At 30.1% G+C, this 21645-nt stretch overlaps 1 protein-coding gene across 1 annotated transcript; it reads left to right on the forward strand.

The window, feature by feature from the left end:
- Window positions 1-8038: 8038 nt before the first annotated feature.
- Window positions 8039-9786, forward strand: LOC130902744 (protein snail homolog Sna-like). Its single transcript, XM_057815014.1, has 2 exons — window positions 8039-8236; window positions 8507-9786. Exons 1-2 carry the CDS (start codon window positions 8173-8175, stop codon window positions 9490-9492), a joined length of 1050 nt encoding a protein of 349 aa, XP_057670997.1. The 5' UTR covers window positions 8039-8172; the 3' UTR covers window positions 9493-9786.
- Window positions 9787-21645: the final 11859 nt, after the last annotated feature.

Here is a 21645-nt window from a genome sequence, read left to right on the forward strand (position 1 = left end):
ATTTTGTAGGGAATTTCATAAGCTATAAAACCACAAGAGTTGCAACCCTTGTAGGACCTTTTCTTTAGAGAATTTTTATGTTAAAGGGTAAAAAACACTATTCCTTAGTATTGAAATCAATATTTTAAACGCTTATATTTCGTTTAATTTTCAAACTACGAAAGTTTAAAAAAAAGCAAAATGTTCGGTAAAATAAAAGCTAAAATTTAGTTGAGAACAAATATTTTCGTTGATCCAATAGTTTTTGAGATATTTTGAAAAAATAACGAATCGAAAATAAAAAAATTCACATTAAACAACTTTTTTCAAAATATACGTGTTCCAAACCATTCAAACTTTTGGAAAGTGTTGTTAGGACTTAAACAAAGATAATTTTACTTGTACTACGATTAAATTTTTAATTTTGCTGCACATGGTGTCAAATTTAACATTTTTTTTTTTTCAAATTCGAGTTACTTAACTTATTTTCCTTATAACTCGCTTAGTTTTCATGGCAGACGGTTTTATAAAAACTCATTTTAAAGGCCTGAAAAAGTACTTTAAAAATGTTACCTCAACGTTACCTCAAATGGCTCTTGGTCTTTATAAGGTGGAGCTGGGTTTCGAATTTTCATCATCTAAATCATTTTTGTCAAATTTTTGATAATTTTGGTGAAGTCCAATGTACCAAAGACTTTTATAGCTTGTCCCAAGTTGATTCGTTACCTCAAATGGCTCTTGGTCTTTATAAGGTGGAGCTGGGTTTCGAATTTTCCTCATCTAAATCATTTTTGTCCAGTTTTTGATAATTTTGGTGAAGTCCAATGTACCAAACGACTTTTATAGCTTGTCCCAAGTTGATTCGTTACCTCAAATGGCTCTTGGTCTTTATAAGGTGGAGCTGGGTTTCGAATTTTCCTCATCTAAATCATTTTTGTCCAGTTTTTGATAATTTTGGTGAAGTCCAATGTACCAAACGACTTTTATTGCTTGTCCCAAGTTGATTCGTTACCTCAAATGACTCTTGGTCTTTATAAGGTGGAGCTGGGTTTCGAATTTTCCTCATCTAAATCATTTTTGTCCAGTTTTTGATAATTTTGGTGAAGTCCAATGTACCAAACGACTTTTATTGCTTGTCCCAAGTCGATTAGTTTCCTTAAATGACTCGTGGTCTTTATAAGGTGGAGCTGGGTTTCGAATTTTCCTCATCTAAATCATTTTTGTCCAGTTTTTGATAATTTTGGTGAAGTCCAATGTACCAAACGACTTTTATAGCTTGTCCCAAGTTGATTCGTTACCTCAAATGGCTCTTGGTCTTTATAAGGTGGAGCTGGGTTTCGAATTTTCCTCATCTAAATCATTTTTGTCCAGTTTTTGATAATTTTGGTGAAGTCCAATGTACCAAACTACTTTTATTGCTTGTCCCAAGTTGATTCGTTACCTCAAATGACTCTTGGTCTTTATAAGGTGGAGCTGGGTTTCGAATTTTCCTCATCTAAATCATTTTTGTCCAGTTTTTGATAATTTTGGTGAAGTCCAATGTACCAAACGACTTTTATAGCTTGTCCCAAGTTGATTCGTTACCTCAAATGGCTCTTGGACTTTATAAGGTGGAGCTGGGTCTCCAGTTTTCTTCATCTAAATCATTTTTGTCCAGTTTTTGATAATTTTGGTGAAGTCCAATGTACCAAACGACTTTTATTGCTTGTCCCAAGTTGATTCGTTACCTCAAATGACTCTTGGTCTTTATAAGGTGGAGCTGGGTTTCGAATTTTCCTCATCTAAATCATTTTTGTCCAGTTTTTGATAATTTTGGTGAAGTCCAATGTACCAAACGACTTTTATAGCTTGTCCCAAGTTGATTCGTTACCTCAAATGGCTCTTGGTCTTTATAAGGTGGAGCTGGGTTTCGAATTTTCCTCATCTAAATCATTTTTGTCCAGTTTTTGATAATTTTGGTGAAGTCCAATGTACCAAACGACTTTTATAGCTTGTCCCAAGTTGATTCGTTACCTCAAATGGCTCTTGGACTTTATAAGGTGGAGCTGGGTTTCGAATTTTCCTCATCTAAATCATTTTTGTCCAGTTTTTGATAATTTTGGTGAAGTCCAATGTACCAAACGACTTTTATAGCTTGTCCCAAGTTGATTCGTTACCTCAAATGGCTCTTGGTCTTTATAAGGTGGAGCTGGGTCTCGAATTTTCATCATCTAAATCATTTTTGTCAAATTTTTGATAATTTTGGTGAAGTCCAATGTACCAAAGACTTTTATAGCTTGTCCCAAGTTGATTCGTTACCTCAAATGGCTCTTGGACTTTATAAGGTGGAGCTGGGTCTCCAGTTTTCTTCATCTAAATCATTTGGACAATCTGCCTGGACAAAAAACCATTTGGGGACGATATGGTGGATGATTTCGAAGAAATTATACAAATAGAAAAAGTTTAAAACTCTATTTTGGATTGGAAACGCTCAGAAATAAGGAAAACAAAGTCGATGAAGTTTGTATCAAAATTATTGGTGTTTATACTACTAATTTATCAATAAAATGATTATTTTTATTATTTTTAAGGTTTTATGATGAAAATTTATTAATTGAAGCTTCATATAATAATTATTTATAGAGTTATTGATAATTTTTTATCGTCATACAACTGCTTGTCGGTTTGTCGAAGATTTGTCAAAGTGTCAACTGTTTTTTTTTCCTCAACAGTGCAGGTATTCATAAGCAGGAATGAAGGGAGTTCTTTCAATCGAACTACAAATAAAAAGGGTAAAAAACGACGGAAATTGGGAAAATAGTTTGTGAATCAAATCATTGACGTATCACAATTTACCTCGATTAAATAATTATTTCACTGAAACTATTAATTCGTCATAATAAATAAATTATTTGACACGTGATTAAAATGTTTAATAAACAAAAATTTACTATAAAGTCGTTAGTAACGTTTTTGTTTATTTAATTTTACTAATACATTCAACAAAAATAACTAATAGTGCGGTCAAATTAAATATAATCAATTACCAATATTCCCGCTGTTGAAAACAAGATTTTTGAAAATTTACTCAATGAAAATAATATAAATAAAACGATTTTTGTCTTTTTCGGTTCCTTTTTGAGTCCATTGTTGAAATATGAAGTCACGAACCCGCGTTTATATAAAACATTCGATGTAAACAGCTTTCTCATGTGGAAATTTTCATCCAGTACCATTTTCTTCAACATTTAGTCGATGATTGGGTTGCTGGTCTTCCTAAATCATACGGTCTCGTCTAAACTACAATTTTGTGGATTTGTTTCAGCATTTAGTCGATGATTGGGTTGCTGGTCTTCGTAAATCATACGGTCTCGTCTAAACTACAATTTTGTGGATTTGTTTCAGCATTTAGTCGATGATTGGGTTGCTGGTCTTCGTAAATCATACGGTCTCGTCTAAACTACAATTTTGTGGATTTGTTTCAGCATTTAGTCGATGATTGGGTTGCTGGTCTTCGTAAGTCATACGGTCTCGTCTAAACTTTGCATTCCAATATCTTTCCGTTGATAACGAAGAACTAATCGCATTCAGAGTAGAAACTAATTCAGTTTTTATATTGATTGGTCGTTTTCAAACTTGAAACGTGCTGTAAAACATTTTCGGCTTGAATAACATCGATGGTAGCTTATTTTTTATGTCTTAACCCCGTGAAAATTGAGTTCAGTTTGTTATTTTATTTTTCGTTCAAAGTTGACCGGACTATAAGCAATTTAGCACCGAATTACTCACGAAACTAACTAAATAAATAATAAATATTGATTGTTCATAATAAATAATCATTTTTTCGGTATACTGCAAATAAAATAAATCGCCAACTCCTCTGGAGTTTTCTCGATACAGAGTTTTCAAGAAGTTTTCAGTTCTTGCAATGAGTTCTACTTCATTTTGTGTGCTAGTTAGTCCGTTCTTCATCCAGTAATGTCCATAGTATGTTAAATCTTCTCTATTTTTCCGAAAAACACTTATTTGGATCTTTCCCACGTCGAATTTTTGATTATTACCCACTAACTAATCATTTTTGTGAAGGAATTTGGATAAAAATGTTTAATGGTACTTATGGTACCTGGATTTTTTCAAATTTTCACGTGAAATACGTACTAAAATTATAGATATTATTTGACTGTACGTCTATGTATTATCGTTGAATAAAAATAAACTTGCGTTTGTACTGGGTACTTCAAAAACCTGCTTGGTTGTTACGACGGTGATGTACAAGTGAAAATTCAAACACTTGTTGAAATAGTTTTTTTCGGGGGGACGAAAATAGGTCGATTCGATAGGAAAGTTAGAACAGCTGTCTAAGAATATCAGGAAGTTTACTTTTCAATTTTTTTTTTGTCAATGTAAGTTACTACACCCTGTAGAGTCATATTTTTTACAAGTCAATTCGAATAGAGTTCTCAGTAACTGTAAATGTAACAAAGTCATAAAGAAAAATCATCAAAACGTCAACCACCTGCATAAATTTTGAAAATTTATAACATAAATACATAGTAATAATTCCGAAATCGATTACGACTTATAGGCCAGTCTAATAATCGATTATTTTTCGTAATTTCAGTTTTCTGTTCGTTGAAAATTTTGATACAAACCAAAATAGGTTGAAACTTCATTTTTTGCTCGATTTTTTCCGAGAAAAAACCTAAAATCATTACAAAAACACGTAAAAAAGTCAAAAAAATAGAAAAATCGAAAAATAATCGATTATTTTTCGTAATTTCAGTTTTCTGTTCGTTGAAAATTTTGATACAAACCAAAATAGGTTGAAACTTCATTTTTTGCTCGATTTTTTCCGAGAAAAAACCTAAAATCATTACAAAAACACGTAAAAAAGTCAAAAAAATAGAAAAATCGAAAAATAATCGATTATTTTTCGTAATTTCAGTTTTCTGTTCGTTGAAAATTTTGATACAAACCAAAATAGGTTGAAACTTCATTTTTTGCTCGATTTTTTCCGAGAAAAAACCTAAAATCATTACAAAAACACGTAAAAAAGTCAAAAAAATAGAAAAATCGAAAAATAATCGATTATTTTTCGTAATTTCAGTTTTCTGTTCGTTGAAAATTTTGATACAAACCAAAATAGGTTGAAACTTCATTTTTTGCTCGATTTTTTCCGAGAAAAAACCTAAAATCATTACAAAAACACGTAAAAAAGTCAAAAAAATAGAAAAATCGAAAAATAATCGATTATTTTTCGTAATTTCAGTTTTCTGTTCGTTGAAAATTTTGATACAAACCAAAATAGGTTGAAACTTCATTTTTTGCTCGATTTTTTCCGAGAAAAAACCTAAAATCATTACAAAAACACGTAAAAAAGTCAAAAAAATAGAAAAATCGAAAAATAATCGATTATTTTTCGTAATTTCAGTTTTCTGTTCGTTGAAAATTTTGATACAAACCAAAATAGGTTGAAACTTCATTTTTTGCTCGATTTTTTCCGAGAAAAAACCTAAAATCATTACAAAAACACGTAAAAAAGTCAAAAAAATAGAAAAATCGAAAAATAATCGATTATTTTTCGTAATTTCAGTTTTCTTTTCGTTGAAAATTTTGATACAAACCAAAATAGGTTGGAACTTCGTTTTTTGCTCGATTTTTTCCAAGAAAAAACCTAAAATCATTACAAAAACACGTAAAAAAGTCAAAAAAATAGAAAAATCGAAAAATAATCGATTATTTTTCGTAATTTCAGTTTTCTGTTCGTTGAAAATTTTGATACAAACCAAAATAGGTTGAAACTTCATTTTTTGCTCGATTTTTTCCGAGAAAAAACCTAAAATCATTACAAAAACACGTAAAAAAGTCAAAAAAATAGAAAAATCGAAAAATAATCGATTATTTTTCGTAATTTCAGTTTTCTTTTCGTTGAAAATTTTGATACAAACCAAAATAGGTTGGAACTTCGTTTTTTGCTCGATTTTTTCCAAGAAAAAACCTAAAATCATTACAAAAACACGTAAAAAAGTCAAAAAAATAGAAAAATCGAAAAATAATCGATTATTTTTCGTAATTTCAGTTTTCTTTTCGTTGAAAATTTTGATACAAACCAAAATAGGTTGGAACTTCGTTTTTTGCTCGATTTTTTCCAAGAAAAAACCTAAAATCATTACAAAAACACGTAAAAAAGTCAAAAAAATAGAAAAATCGAAAAATAATCGATTATTTTTCGTAATTTCAGTTTTCTTTTCGTTGAAAATTTTGATACAAACCAAAATAGGTTGAAACTTCATTTTTTGCTCGATTTTTTCCGAGAAAAAACCTAAAATCATTACAAAAACACGTAAAAAAGTCAAAAAAATAGAAAAATCGAAAAATAATCGATTATTTTTCGTAATTTCAGTTTTCTGTTCGTTGAAAATTTTGATACAAACCAAAATAGGTTGAAACTTCATTTTTTGCTCGATTTTTTCCGAGAAAAAACCTAAAATCATTACAAAAACACGTAAAAAAGTCAAAAAAATAGAAAAATCGAAAAATAATCGATTATTTTTCGTAATTTCAGTTTTCTTTTCGTTGAAAATTTTGATACAAACCAAAATAGGTTGAAACTTCATTTTTTGCTCGATTTTTTCCGAGAAAAAACCTAAAATCATTACAAAAACACGTAAAAAAGTCAAAAAAATAGAAAAATCGAAAAATAATCGATTATTTTTCGTAATTTCAGTTTTCTGTTCGTTGAAAATTTTGATACAAACCAAAATAGGTTGAAACTTCATTTTTTGCTCGATTTTTTCCGAGAAAAAACCTAAAATCGTTACAAAAACACGTAAAAAAGTCAAAAAAATAGAAAAATCGAGAAATAATCGATTCAAAAAGTACTTTACTTATTTTTCGATATGGAATATCAATTTTTGTTTCTCCCCCTTATCTATTCAATAGTCAAATATCTGCACATGTTCTTTCACGTACAGAAACGGTGCAGTATGGCCCTTCGTAGGGCCAGGTGTATATATGGAAGGTGGCAGCCTTCCCAACAAAGTACGAGGGAACGAGAGAAAGAATCGCCGCCGCCCCATCTGGAGGGTGCCCTTGCCTTGAGCCCTTCTATTATATTCCCTCTTCGTTTTACTCGCGTATTGTCTTTGTCCGTAACGGTCGTTTCCAAAATACAGCTGGTTCGGGAATCCGGACGCGTGCCAATGCACTTTTGACTATATGGATTTTTTTTCCATTTCAGTACACGTCAAATCTCAAATTTCTTACTAAAAATACTGAAAATGTATCGTTTGTCGATTATAATATATATATAAAATCGAATTTTTATATAATTTGATTAAAAAAAAATAATTTTGAAGTTTCGTAAACACAAATTTTATTAAAAACCAACATTGGAGTATGTGAGATTTGAACCCGGATCTTCCTGGTAACGAGTAAACGCTTTATCAAGTAGGCTATTAAGACGTTCCGCGCGGCGTTTAAAGATGTGAAATATAAATGTTTATCAGAATATAAATAATTTTTGATTCAATATTTTTTTTTTATAATTAGATATAAATTACTAAATTTTAATTCGAAAAATATTGAATACAAAATACAATAATCAGTTATAAACATTATTTAACTATGTATATATATATGATAATTTTCATTTTATCTTCCTCAATAAACAATTAAAAAAATTCGAATTTATAAAAAAGTCATTCGTCGACATTTTAAAACTTTATTTGCTCAATATATTTATAGATTTTCAATAGTTTTAAATGTATGTATCGCGTATGAATGTATTAATTTAAAAATGAAATTACGAAACTAAATACTGTGAGTCAAAGTCGTGTCCGGCGCTTATTACGAAAAATCAACATGTAAAAATCAGCCTGTCATTGTACGCAACCCAGCCACCTAACAATCAACTGTTTTCTATTCAGAAGCACACCTGCTGACGACCCCTCTACGAACTAGTACTTGCTGTTATTGGCTGCCGGTGCAACTACATTCCGCGATTGGTCGGAGGGCACGTGCTGTTAGCGGAGTGGGAAAACGCTTAATAGTACGCTCCCAATCTCTTCCTGGTCATAACTTCGTCGACAACACAGGGAGAGTTTAGTGTTTTCATTTTCTGTACCGATTAGTTTGAATATATACGAGACTTGTTTAAGTGATTTTTGGTGCTTACTTTTATTTGGATTATTATTGTGGTTTTATTCTAACAATATGGCTAAAAATTATTCGCATTGTCCTCTGAAAAAGAGACCCATCGTTTTCGAAGATATACCAGGTCAGTATTTTAATTTTTTAATATGACAAATTTGATTGTAAATTTTTTATTAGTCGAAACTAATTTTTGTAAGAAGTATTTTTATTAAATTTTGATTTATGAAATGCGAAAATTTTATTATAAAAATTATTGTAGAAAAAATTAAATATTAATATTGGGAAAAAAAAAGGAATTTTACGAATTTTAATTTTGATTTTTTTGCGTGAATTTTTTCTTGCCATTTATTTGAAGGAAAATTTTTTCTAATAAATTTTTTTGTTGTTGTTTCAGAAGAACCGGAAAACTTATCGACAAAACCGGAGGATCTGAGCCGTAGCGGCCGTTTGGCATCAATATCGCCCCCGTCGTCGCCAGCTATATCCCCTTCGGCTTCCCCACAATCATCCCTGACGCATTCCCCGCCTTCTTCGCCTCCAATATCATCTCCATCGCCGACCCATTTCATGTACCAAGCCCCCATAAAAGTAGAGCCTTTACGAGAATACCCAGTACCGATAAATCCCGAATACGCCCCCCAAACTTGGCACCGGAGCGTCGCTCCTATGTACCACCCGGCTTACCACCCCTACGTGTACCCTTACCACGAGAATATGTACATGGGCCCCACATCCCCTTACAGCGACAGCAGCTCCCTGTCGCCGCCCCACCAGATGCAACAACCTCTGCAACCGCTCGCTTTGAGACCGACGGTTTATTCCTCGTTGGATCAGAACAGTTTGAGTCCAAATAGTTCGACGACTTCTCCGCCGCCCCAAACGGTGCCGTCGGCCGAGGATTTATCGGAGAAAAGGAGGGCGGGCATCAGGCACCAATGTCCGGATTGCGGGAAAAGCTACTCGACCTTTTCCGGTTTATCGAAACACAGGCAGTTCCATTGCGCTGCCGGAGGAGACGGTCCCAAAAAATCGTTCAGTTGTAAATATTGTGAAAAAGTGTACGTTTCGTTGGGGGCTTTGAAAATGCACATCAGGACCCATACGTTGCCTTGCAAGTGCACCATTTGCGGTAAAGCCTTCTCGAGACCTTGGTTGTTGCAAGGTCATATTAGAACCCATACGGGGGAGAAGCCCTTTTCGTGTACTTATTGTAATAGGGCTTTCGCCGATAGGTCGAATCTGAGGGCGCATCTTCAGACCCATTCCGATATTAAGAAATATTCTTGTTCTACTTGTAGTAAGACGTTTTCGAGGATGTCTTTGTTGACCAAACATACAGAAAGCGGTTGTACGTTGATGCATATCGAAAAAATATGCTGAAAAAAAAAAACAAAAAACAAAAAAAATTCGTTGATTCATTATTAATTGTGCCTTTTTATTCAAAGACTGACTATAAAATATATATAATATTGTAAATAACGCCTTTTTAGTATTACATCGGGAATTTAATATATTTTTCTTCGTGTATAATAATTTTTTTTTAAAACAGATATTTTTCTAGTCAGAAGAAACGTTGTAGTTTCTTTGTTATATATTGCCATGTATAGTGCCTTAGATTTAGTATTTTTTTGATTATACAGATTTTATTATATTTAAAAATATAGTTATTTATAATATTTTTGTCTTTTTATTACAAATTCCTTTATCAAATCGACTATTTTTAATCGATTATCGATTCCTTGTTGTGATATTCGAAATCCACGATTTGTAGTATAAAAAACAAAATCTGGCAACAATGGAAAGTGATGAATGGTGAATTTATTTTTCAAATTAAACCAGAACTAGACTTTTATCAAAAAATTAGTTAAACAGAAGTTGTAGAGATTTCAAAAATCTACAATTCATTCCTCTTACTTTTTTTCTATCTAACACATCTAATTTTTCGAAAAAAACGTTTTTTTTTCGGTTTTTAACTATTTCTTTTTGAAAATTGTATCGATTCCTCTCCATAATCTCGTAATTTATAAAATCGTCATGAGAGATTATGAATTTTTTGAAAAATTAGAGAAAAAAATACAAAAAGTTACACTGAAAAATGTGAAAACTCGCGTTTTTGACATTTATATACAAATTACGACAGAATCATAATTCATATCGAAAAATTTGTCAAATAGGAATTGTAGAGAATTCAAAAATCTACGATTTACTTTTTTCACTTTTTTGCCTGACATTTAATTATCCGAAAAAATGGATAAAACGTTTTTTTTTTCGGTTTTTAACTATTTCTTTTTGAAAATTGTATCGATTCCTCTCCGTAATCTCGTAATTTATAAAATCGTCATGAGAGATTGTGAATTTTTTGAAAAATTAGAAAAAAAAATACAAAAAGTTACACTGAAAAATGTGAAAACTCACGTTTTTGACATTTATATGCAAATTACGACAAAATCATATTTCATATCGAAAAATTTGTCGGATAGAAATTGTAGAGAAATTAAAAATCTACGATTTACTCTTTTCACTTTTTTGTCTGACATTTAATTTTCCGAAAAAATGGATAAAACGTTTTTTTTTGGTTTTTAACTTTTTCTTTTTGAAAATTGTATCGATTCCTCTCCATAATCTCGTAATTTATAAAATCGTCATGAGAGATTGTGAATTTTTTGAAAAATTAGAAAAAAAAATACAAAAAGTTACACTGAAAAATGTGAAAACTCGCGTTTTTGACATTTATATGCAAATTACGACAAAATCATATTTCATATCGAAAAATTTGTCGGATAGAAATTGTAGAGAATTCAAAAATCTACGATTTACTCTTTTCACTTTTTTGCCTGACATTTAATTATCCGAAAAAATGGATAAAACGTTTTTTTTTTTGGTTTTTAACTTTTTCTTTATGAAAATTGTATCGATTCCTCTCTATAATCTCGTAATTTATAAAATCGTCATGAGAGATTGTGAATTTTTTGAAAAATTAGAGAAAAAAATACAAAAAGTTACACTGAAAAATGTGAAAACTCGCGTTTTTGACATTTATATACAAATTACGACAGAATCATAATTCATATCGAAAAATTTGTCGGATAGAAATTGTAGAGAAATTAAAAATCTACGATTCACTCTTTTCACTTTTTTGTCTGACATTTAATTTTCCGAAAAAATGGATAAAACGTTTTTTTTTTCGGTTTTTAACTTTTTCTTTATGAAAATTGTATCGATTCCTCTCTATAATCTCGTAATTTATAAAATCGTCATGAGAGATTGTGAATTTTTTGAAAAATTAGAGAAAAAAATACAAAAAGTTACACTGAAAAATGTGAAAACTCGCGTTTTTGACATTTATATACAAATTACGACAGAATCATAATTCATATCGAAAAATTTGTCGGATAGAAATTGTAGAGAAATTAAAAATCTACGATTCACTCTTTTCACTTTTTTGTCTGACATTTAATTTTCCGAAAAAATGGATAAAACGTTTTTTTTTTTGGTTTTTAACTTTTTCTTTATGAAAATTGTATCGATTCCTCTCTATAATCTCGTAATTTATAAAATCGTCATGAGAGATTGTGAATTTTTTGAAAAATTAGAGAAAAAAATACAAAAAGTTACACTGAAAAATGTGAAAACTCGCGTTTTTGACATTTATATACAAATTACGACAGAATCATAATTCATATCGAAAAATTTGTCGGATAGAAATTGTAGAGAAATTAAAAATCTACGATTCACTCTTTTCACTTTTTTGTCTGACATTTAATTTTCCGAAAAAATGGATAAAACGTTTTTTTTTTCGGTTTTTAACTTTTTCTTTATGAAAATTGTATCGATTCCTCTCTATAATCTCGTAATTTATAAAATCGTCATGAGAGATTGTGAATTTTTTGAAAAATTAGAGAAAAAAATACAAAAAGTTACACTGAAAAATGTGAAAACTCGCGTTTTTGACATTTATATACAAATTACGACAGAATCATAATTCATATCGAAAAATTTGTCGGATAGAAATTGTAGAGAAATTAAAAATCTACGATTCACTCTTTTCACTTTTTTGTCTGACATTTAATTTTCCGAAAAAATGGATAAAACGTTTTTTTTTTTGGTTTTTAACTTTTTCTTTATGAAAATTGTATCGATTCCTCTCTATAATCTCGTAATTTATAAAATCGTCATGAGAGATTGTGAATTTTTTGAAAAATTAGAGAAAAAAATACAAAAAGTTACACTGAAAAATGTGAAAACTCGCGTTTTTGACATTTATATACAAATTACGACAGAATCATAATTCATATCGAAAAATTTGTCAAATAGGAATTGTAGAGAATTCAAAAATCTACGATTTACTCTTTTCACTTTTTTGCCTGACATTTAATTTTCCGAAAAAATGGATAAAACGTTTTTTTTTTTGGTTTTTAACTTTTTCTTTATGAAAATTGTATCGATTCCTCTCTATAATCTCGTAATTTATAAAATCGTCATGAGAGATTGTGAATTTTTTGAAAAATTAGAGAAAAAAATACAAAAAGTTACACTGAAAAATGTGAAAACTCGCGTTTTTGACATTTATATACAAATTACGACAGAATCATAATTCATATCGAAAAATTTGTCGGATAGAAATTGTAGAGAAATTAAAAATCTACGATTCACTCTTTTCACTTTTTTGTCTGACATTTAATTTTCCGAAAAAATGGATAAAACGTTTTTTTTTTTGGTTTTTAACTTTTTCTTTATGAAAATTGTATCGATTCCTCTCTATAATCTCGTAATTTATAAAATCGTCATGAGAGATTGTGAATTTTTTGAAAAATTAGAGAAAAAAATACAAAAAGTTACACTGAAAAATGTGAAAACTCGCGTTTTTGACATTTATATACAAATTACGACAGAATCATAATTCATATCGAAAAATTTGTCAAATAGGAATTGTAGAGAATTCAAAAATCTACGATTTACTCTTTTCACTTTTTTGCCTGACATTTAATTTTCCGAAAAAATGGATAAAACGTTTTTTTTTTGGTTTTTAACTTTTTCTTTATGAAAATTGTATCGATTCCTCTCTATAATCTCGTAATTTATAAAATCGTCATGAGAGATTGTGAATTTTTTGAAAAATTAGAGAAAAAAATACAAAAAGTTACACTGAAAAATGTGAAAACTCGCGTTTTTGACATTTATATACAAATTACGACAGAATCATAATTCATATCGAAAAATTTGTCGGATAGAAATTGTAGAGAAATTAAAAATCTACGATTCACTCTTTTCACTTTTTTGTCTGACATTTAATTTTCCGAAAAAATGGATAAAACGTTTTTTTTTTCGGTTTTTAACTTTTTCTTTATGAAAATTGTATCGATTCCTCTCCATAATCTCGTAATTTATAATCTTGTCTTGAGAGATTATGAAGTTTTTGAAAAATTAGAGAAAAAAATACAAAAAGTTACACTGAAAGATGTGAAAAATCTTGTTTTTGACATTTATATGAAAATTACGACAGAATAATATTTAATATCGAAAAATTTGTGGAATAGGAATTGTAGAGAATTCAAAAATTTATATTTTTCTTCTCTTACTTTTTTTGCCTAACATCCAATTTTCCGAAAAAACTAGAACTGACAAATATGCAAATCTGTGTTTTTGATATTCAAATTCAAATTACTGCAAAATGACACTTCTTATCAAAAACTTTATAAAACGAAAATTTTAGAGAATTTGAGAATCTTCAATTTACGTTTCTTGCTATTTTCCACTTGAACTCTTATTTTCTGAGAAAAAAATGTTACAAACAATTTTTTTTTCGTTTTTAATTTTTTCCTCATTCAAAAATTTGTATATTATCCCCCTAATTGGAGGAAAAATAGTTTTTTTTCCGTCCCAATTTTCGTTTCAACATTTACCAAATCGTTTTGAGAAATATCAGCTTTCTCATACTACACCGACAAACAAAAAATCTGGCAACACCACAGTTAACATAAATCGTCAGTTTCCTACAGTAATAAAAAAAAAATACTAAAAGTTACACTGAAAGATGGTAAATCGTTTACGATTGTGGACTCCCATTTTTTGTCACACCCAACGTAGTCTCCCGTCGACCCCTGGACCACTAGTGTACTTCGAAATCAGCCCTTAACCTAAACTAATTTATTAACATTGAACTTATGCATCCTTTTTATATAATTATTCAATAAAGTAAGTGAATTATCTAAAATCGACTTTATTTATAAGACAATCTCTATAATTTCACGTCTACTGTTAATAAAAATTAAGCTTCGTCATGATCTAACCTAAAAACTACCTCAAATCAAGTTATTTGATTTCAATGTTTGATTATTTCTTAGGAAGGAAATTCGATGCTACAAATTAAGCCTCAATTACATTATTTTATACCAACGTAGTTTGAAATCATAATTTTCTTGTTAGTTATGATTTACTCAATTAGTTTCCTCTGTAGAATAATCGTAATTTGTATTTGTATGAGTTAACCTCACTTTTTGTTAAATTGATTGAGATCTAGTTCTAATAAAACAGACTATTACAACTAATACTTTATATACAAATTTCGTCGAATTTCTAATGTAAATTAATTTGTAGCGATTTATATTAAATACTTTCTCGTTGTCTATTTGTCTCCCCGTTTGGTTAAGAGGAGTGGCATCGATTCTAAGAAAAAAAATAAACAAAATGGTAACCGGCCAAAAGAAGGCCAACATTAATAGATATCTACATTAACGTAATAAAAAATTCTCATTACAACGAATGTTTTTGATTATATTTTGTATAATTAATTCCATTACCATATAGAACGAGATTCTGGAAACGAATTCTTAGGGGAAAGTGGAGTAATAGAATTTCGTTTACAAATATTACGTAATATTTAAATTATTAATCGAATATTGACAATTGACAGTTGACGGTACGGAATAATACAGGGGTTTTAAGAAATGTTCTAACCTAACAAAGGAAATTTATAAATTAACCTTCTGCAAGTAAAATTTTTAAGGTTAGTAGTAATCGTAGTGGATATTTCGAGGGATTTTATTTAAAAATACCATGTTCGGAAGATTGGTATCTTCTTCATGACTTTTAACACACAAATAGATATTCATGGTACAATATCTGGAAGGGTTGAAGACAACGTACCCATGTACTTCGTCGATAAAGGTTAGAATCGAATCTCGGACTACTAAAGTTGCGATTGAGACAACGAGTTTGATGGGAGATGGATTTTTACAGAGGATATAAAAACTTTTAGGTTAGGTCACCGAATGATCTGTTGCTGTTTATTAATCGTGAAGTTTTCATTAAACCTTATAAATTGTTCCCATTCTCCCCTACCTGCTTCAAATATAAACACCTAATTAACATTTATTCATATTTCAATTGAAGAAAATTATGCAATTGGATAAGACATTCCACACGGTGGAAGTCTATGACTCATTCCGTTTGGTAATATATCGTCGGAGACGTTTTACTAGATCTCCGCCATATTGTGTATGGGTACATGCCGATTGTAGGCAGGTTGTTATTAGAATGATAATAATTAATAGATTTTTGAATGACAACTAGTTTGTTTGGGGTCATAAAGGATTGGTACTACGAATAACATCAATTGTGATACTAATTATAAAACAAATCGTTGGGTACGGTAAATTATACAATCGTGAGCAAAAAAAAACGATATCTCTGCTAACTGACGAAAAATCTAAACACCGATTATCATTTTTTATGATATGTGCGTTCTGTATTCATTTACATACCGAAAGTTGCGTTTTGAGTGAAATTGACGTATTGCAAAACACTCTAGGAACGTTCTGGAGTAGCCACTTCAATGTTGACAGTTGACAGTATCACTTCGATGATTTTGCATAAACTTATGATAAATTATACACTCGTGAGTAAAAAAAAACGATATCTCTGCTAACTGACGAAAAATCTAAACACCGATTATCATTTTTTATGATATGTGCGTTCTGTATTCATTTACATACCGAAAGTTGCGTTTTGAGTGAAATTGACGTATTGCAAAACACTCTAGGAACGTTCTGGAGTAGCCACTTCAATGTTGACAGTTGACAGTATCACTTCGATGATTTTGCATAAACTTATGATAAATTATACACTCGTGAGTAAAAAAAAACGATATCTCTGCTAACTGAAGAAAAATCTAAACACCAAATATCATTTTTTATGATAAAATAAGAAAAATGCTTTTCCGATTTTACAAAAATTGCCCTACATTTAAATCGATGTTTGTTTTCTATTGAATTGTTCGTTCTGTATTCATTTACATACCGAAAGTTGCGGTTTGAGTGTTCCATTTAGTGAAATTGACAGTTCCGTACTGCAAAACACTCTAGGAACGTTCTGGAGTAAACAAATTTATTTTCTTTGAATGTGACTGTAACCGCTTCAATGTTGACAGTTGACAGTTTCACTTCGATGATTTTGCATAAACTTATGGTAAATTATACACTCGTGAGCAAAAAAAAACGATTTATCTGCTAACACACCGATTATCATTTTTTATGATATGTGCGTTCTGTATTCATTTACATACCGAAAGTTGCGTTTTGATTGAAATTGGCGTACTGCAAAACACTCTAGGAACGTTCTGGAGTAGCCACTTCAATGTTGACAGTTGACAGTATCACTTCGATGATTTTGCGTAAACTCTGCTAACTGACGAAAAATCTAAACACCAAATATCATTTTTTATTTTCTGTATTCATTTACATACAGAAAGTTGCGTTTTGAGTGAAATTGGCGTACTGCAAAACACTCTAGGAACGTTCTGGAGTAGCCACTTCAATGTTGACAGTTGACAGTATCACTTCGATGATTTTGCGTAAACTCTGCTAACTGACGAAAAATCTAAACACCAAATATCATTTTTTATTTTCTGTATTCATTTATATACCGAAAGTTGCGTTTTGAGAGTTCCATGTAGTGAAAGTGACAGTTCCGTACTGCAAAACATTCTCGGGTCGTTCTGTAGTAGCCATTTCAATGTTGACAGTTGACAGCATCACTTCGATGATTTTGCGTAACTTTAAATTTTCAATTTACCGAAGTTTTGTCTAAATTAATGAATAACAATGAATGATGATGAAAAAGAAAAATTAGCATTGCGAATATCATTAAGTATATTATATTGTTCAATAAATAAAATGTTTATGAAATGTATGAAAAAGTTTTGGATCTTATGCGTCGTATAAAAAATGTTGTGTACGCCGCGGCTTTCAGTCCTTGGTATACAAACAACTATTGTTACCTAATACTCAAATTTTGAATATAGAGGGCGTCGTTTAAAACACCACGTACTTAAACAAATCAAAAGTTTTTATGTGGATCGCATTTAGATCTACTACTTTATTGTTTGACACTGTATATTTATAAATATAAATTCGTCCTGACCTTAGGTAACTTCTTGGCTGTTACGTGCTATTTCAACGTTATATACAGTAACCTTAGAAATAGTATAGCACAGCATGTAGATGTAATTACCAATAGTGTTATTAAAGCCCATAAATACTACAAAATAACTTTGTTCAATCGTAGGTGGCTAGGCGAAGATAAACTGAGTTAAGATGAGATTCAGGTGCGCACCAAACAAAAAACTTTCGAGGCGGTAGCTGCTCGAAAAAATGCCACTTCGTTTAGTGGTCATCGTTTATTTGATGGGCGTAGGCCAACCATTATAAAAGATTGTACTTTGGGCGAGACTTTTCCTTCATTATTAACAGCAAATCGTTGACTTAAAGTGCGACGAATCGCATGTTAACCGAAATTTTGGACTTGAGAAAATGGGGCCAAGATGGGTGCCGCGTTTGCTCACAAACATCATCAATACAATGCACCAGCTCACACATCCGTTATTGCAATTGTCAAAATTGATAAATTAAAGTTTGATTCGCTACCTCTATTCTCCAGATTCAGCCCCTTCGGTTTTTTTTCTGCTCACAAACGATTCTTAAAGTGTATGGAGCTTCTGTATCGGTATTAAAACTAATTCGTCTCGGACATATTCGAAATTTTGACATATGACAGATGACACAGGATGTTTACTTAATTCTCTACTTCCTAACGTGTATTCACTATGACGTATTAAACTTTGTAGCAGTTTTCTGTCACTTCTACCAACTCAAAATACTTCTTCTTATTAGATCTCTACTAACCAGGAGTTTGATTCTTAATTGCTTATTCAAAACTTTTAATTCAAATCTAAATTAAGTTGATTGTTATATATCTGTGGTTATGTTTAGACGAACCATAGATCTCGTAGCTCCAATCGCTGTAACGTCGTCTCGTGTCATTTGTCTTAACAAAAAAAGAAGAATTATAAATCGTAATTATTAAATAACGATTTCCTCGATTAGAATTTATTAAAACTCGTAGTATTGGTTACAATATACAATATTTAGTGTATAAAAAATTTAAAAGTACGTCTATGTGTGCGAATGAAGCGATTGGCGAGCTATAAATAGACAGATTGGTTGAATAGCTGAAAAGCCAAGGCAAAAGCAAGAAGTGATTACCGAGAGGTCTTGCGTTGCGAATCTGGAATTTACTGTTACCGATGATAACAAGTTTCTTTTTTCTAAATTCACAACAATAATACATTTTGATAAAGACCGATACGTAATTTTTTTATAAATTTTAACAAACTATCTATCGAACGGTGTATTAAATAAAGACGTAGTTAGTTTTGTGTTCCGTCCTGTAGGGTTTGTTTTGAAACCGACCGATGCGTCTGTGTCTGATTGACATCCGAATTTCTTCGAATTTCAGTTCGAGATCTTCCAACTTGGAAACCGATAATAGAATTTACATAAAATGTTTACCGAAATCGATATAAAATTATTCCGCCATTGTTTGTTCTATAAGATATAGAACTTGTCTATTCCTTTATATTTATAAATAAGGACTAGAATTTTGTTTTTGATAAATTAGAGGTGGGATCGCGTTAATAATAAGGACCATATGGTCGTAATATGCCGTCGCCGTCTCGAGCAGGGTCTGCACCGTCCTTCCGTTGGCCGTGCTTTAATAAATCGTGGGTGTAGAACATCAGAAGATCTCTTTCACGATGGTGATGTTCGGTGTATATATATATTTATAAAAAAAAAGGTGAATGAACCACCTTGAACGACTTGTTTTGGCGATTAACTGCACGCATACCGAACGTACACCGAGAAACTTTTTTGCCAATTTTTTTAACATTTAGATTTCTTAGTGTTTGGTTTTTTTTTTTTTGAAAATACGTCTCCTCGTATCCGATAAATCAATCAGATCACTATTTCATATTTATTAATAATGTACAAAAGTTCAAAAACAGTGATCATAATTTAGAATTAGTGATCGGAATCATAGATATAATTGAAAAAATAGTGATCACTATACATAAAAAATAGTGATCAAAGTTCGAAAAAAAATGAACGGAGTTGACAAAAATTACAAAAATCCAGTAATAGTGATTGAAATTTGAATAAAGTGATTTGGATTCATAAAACTACGATTATAATTAGAAAATAGTGATAAAATTTTATAAAGCAGTGATAAAAAAATATGAAACAGTGAAAAAGTTTGAGTAAAGTTCAAAAAATTGATGGAATTTTGGAGACTTATTAAAATGCAGATTGAAATCATTAGTAGTTCAAAAAAAAGGATGAGATTTGTATAAAACAGTGAAGGGAAACTAGAAAGAAGGATTATGATTCACAAAAGTGTGAAGGAGTTGAAAACAAATCAAATTTTAATATATAATTACAAAAAATTATGAAACGGAGATTAAAAGTAGTGAGTATCCTCAAAATAGTGATCAGATTTTATCAAATCATGATAAAATATTATAAACAGTGATCAAAATTTATAATAAATAGTGATGAGACTTTAGAAACATTCTAGTGACTCCAGACAAAGTGATTGGTATAGAAAAAATATACAGGAGTCGATAAAAATTGATCAAACAGTGAAGAAAATTTAGATAGAGCAACTATAGTGAATAAAATTAAAAAAATTATAATAAAATTATCGGAACTTGTAACACAGACACGAAAATTTTAAAAAACTGATCAGGATACACTAAATAGTGATCAGAGCTGGAAATAATGATTGAGATTGTAATTTTATGCAATGAAAATTTGGAAAAAAACCAAGATACAAAAAATAGTTATCAGATTTTATAAAATTGGGATAAAATATTATAAATAGTGATCAAAATTTGAACTAAATAGTATTGAGACTTTAAAAACATTCTAGTGACTCCAGACAAAGTAATAGGAATAGAAAAAATATGGAAAAATCAACAAAAATTGATAAACAGTGATATAAATTGATGAAACAGTGAAGAAAATTCAGATAGAGCAAATTTAGTGCATAAAATTTAAAAATTTATAATAAAATTATTGGAAATTGTAACACAAACACGAAAATTTTAAAAAACTGATCAGAATACACTAAATAGTGATCAGAGCTGAAAATAAAGGTGAAATTCGATGAAACATCAAGAAGAATGTAGTTAGAATAAATATAGTAGAGAAAATTGAATAAAATTGGAAGATTGCTGATAAAAACAATGTTGGTGATCAATATTTCTGAAATAGTGAATAAAATAGTGATCAGATTTGATGAAATTCTTATTCATAGTAACTAAGATTTAATCTGAACGGTGTTGAAATTTCACAAATAGTGATAGGAGTGAAAAACGAAGTTACAAATTGATAAAAGGTGATATAAAATAATAAACAGTGATCGAAATCCATAAAACAGTGAGGACGATTTCATTAAAACGAAAGGAGCTCATAAAACGAAAGAAAATTCGAAAATTGATCATAATTTATTTATTATTGTAATGAAGTTACTAAATATTATAAAATAGAGATCAGAAATGAAAAAAAAAAAATGGCGCAGCTTATGAAATAGTGATCAGAATTCATAAAACTATGATAAAATTTTAAAATAATGATTAAAATAAGAAAACAAAGGTGTTGATACTTCAAAAACATTGGTAGATGTGAAAAAGGGGACCAAGAAGTGATAAAACATGATAAAGAGTAATAAACAGTGATGAAAATCATAAAAATATACTAAAAACAATATACATAGTGCAAATTAATCATAGAAATGATAAAGTGATTTGTATAGTGCTTAAAAACATAAAATACATATGAAAATTGAGATAAAGTGATCAAAATTTATAAAATAGTGATTATTGTGGAAAAAAAATGATAGTTTGCAGAAAATATTGACGTGAATTCACAGAAAGTCATCAAGATTCAAAAGCTAGTGATTGGAAGCTACAAAATAGTGAAATAGTGATTGAAATTTATAAATTATGTGATAAATTGGTAGAAAAAGAGATTGGGAAAAAAGTTATAGGGGAAACAGTGATCAAAATCGATTTTACAAAACTGGAAAGATGGAAAGATGTTAGAGAGTGATCGGAATTGAAAAAAATGGCGCAATCTATAAAATAGTGATCAATATTTATAAAATTATGATGAAATTGTGTTAAAACGTGATAAAGAG

The sequence above is a fragment of the Diorhabda carinulata genome, chromosome 2, assembly GCF_026250575.1.
Source record: "Diorhabda carinulata isolate Delta chromosome 2, icDioCari1.1, whole genome shotgun sequence".
NCBI classification, from domain to species: domain Eukaryota; kingdom Metazoa; phylum Arthropoda; class Insecta; order Coleoptera; family Chrysomelidae; genus Diorhabda; species Diorhabda carinulata.

Excerpts from the sequence above, each read along its gene's own strand:
- LOC130902744 (XM_057815014.1), top strand. The coding sequence starts at position 8,173 with ATGGCTAAAAATTATTCGCATTGTCCTCTGAAAAAGAGACCCATCGTT. Across the intron at positions 8,237-8,506 it reads CGTTTTCGAAGATATACCAG|AAGAACCGGAAAACTTATCG; the intron begins GTCAGTATTTTA and ends TTGTTGTTTCAG.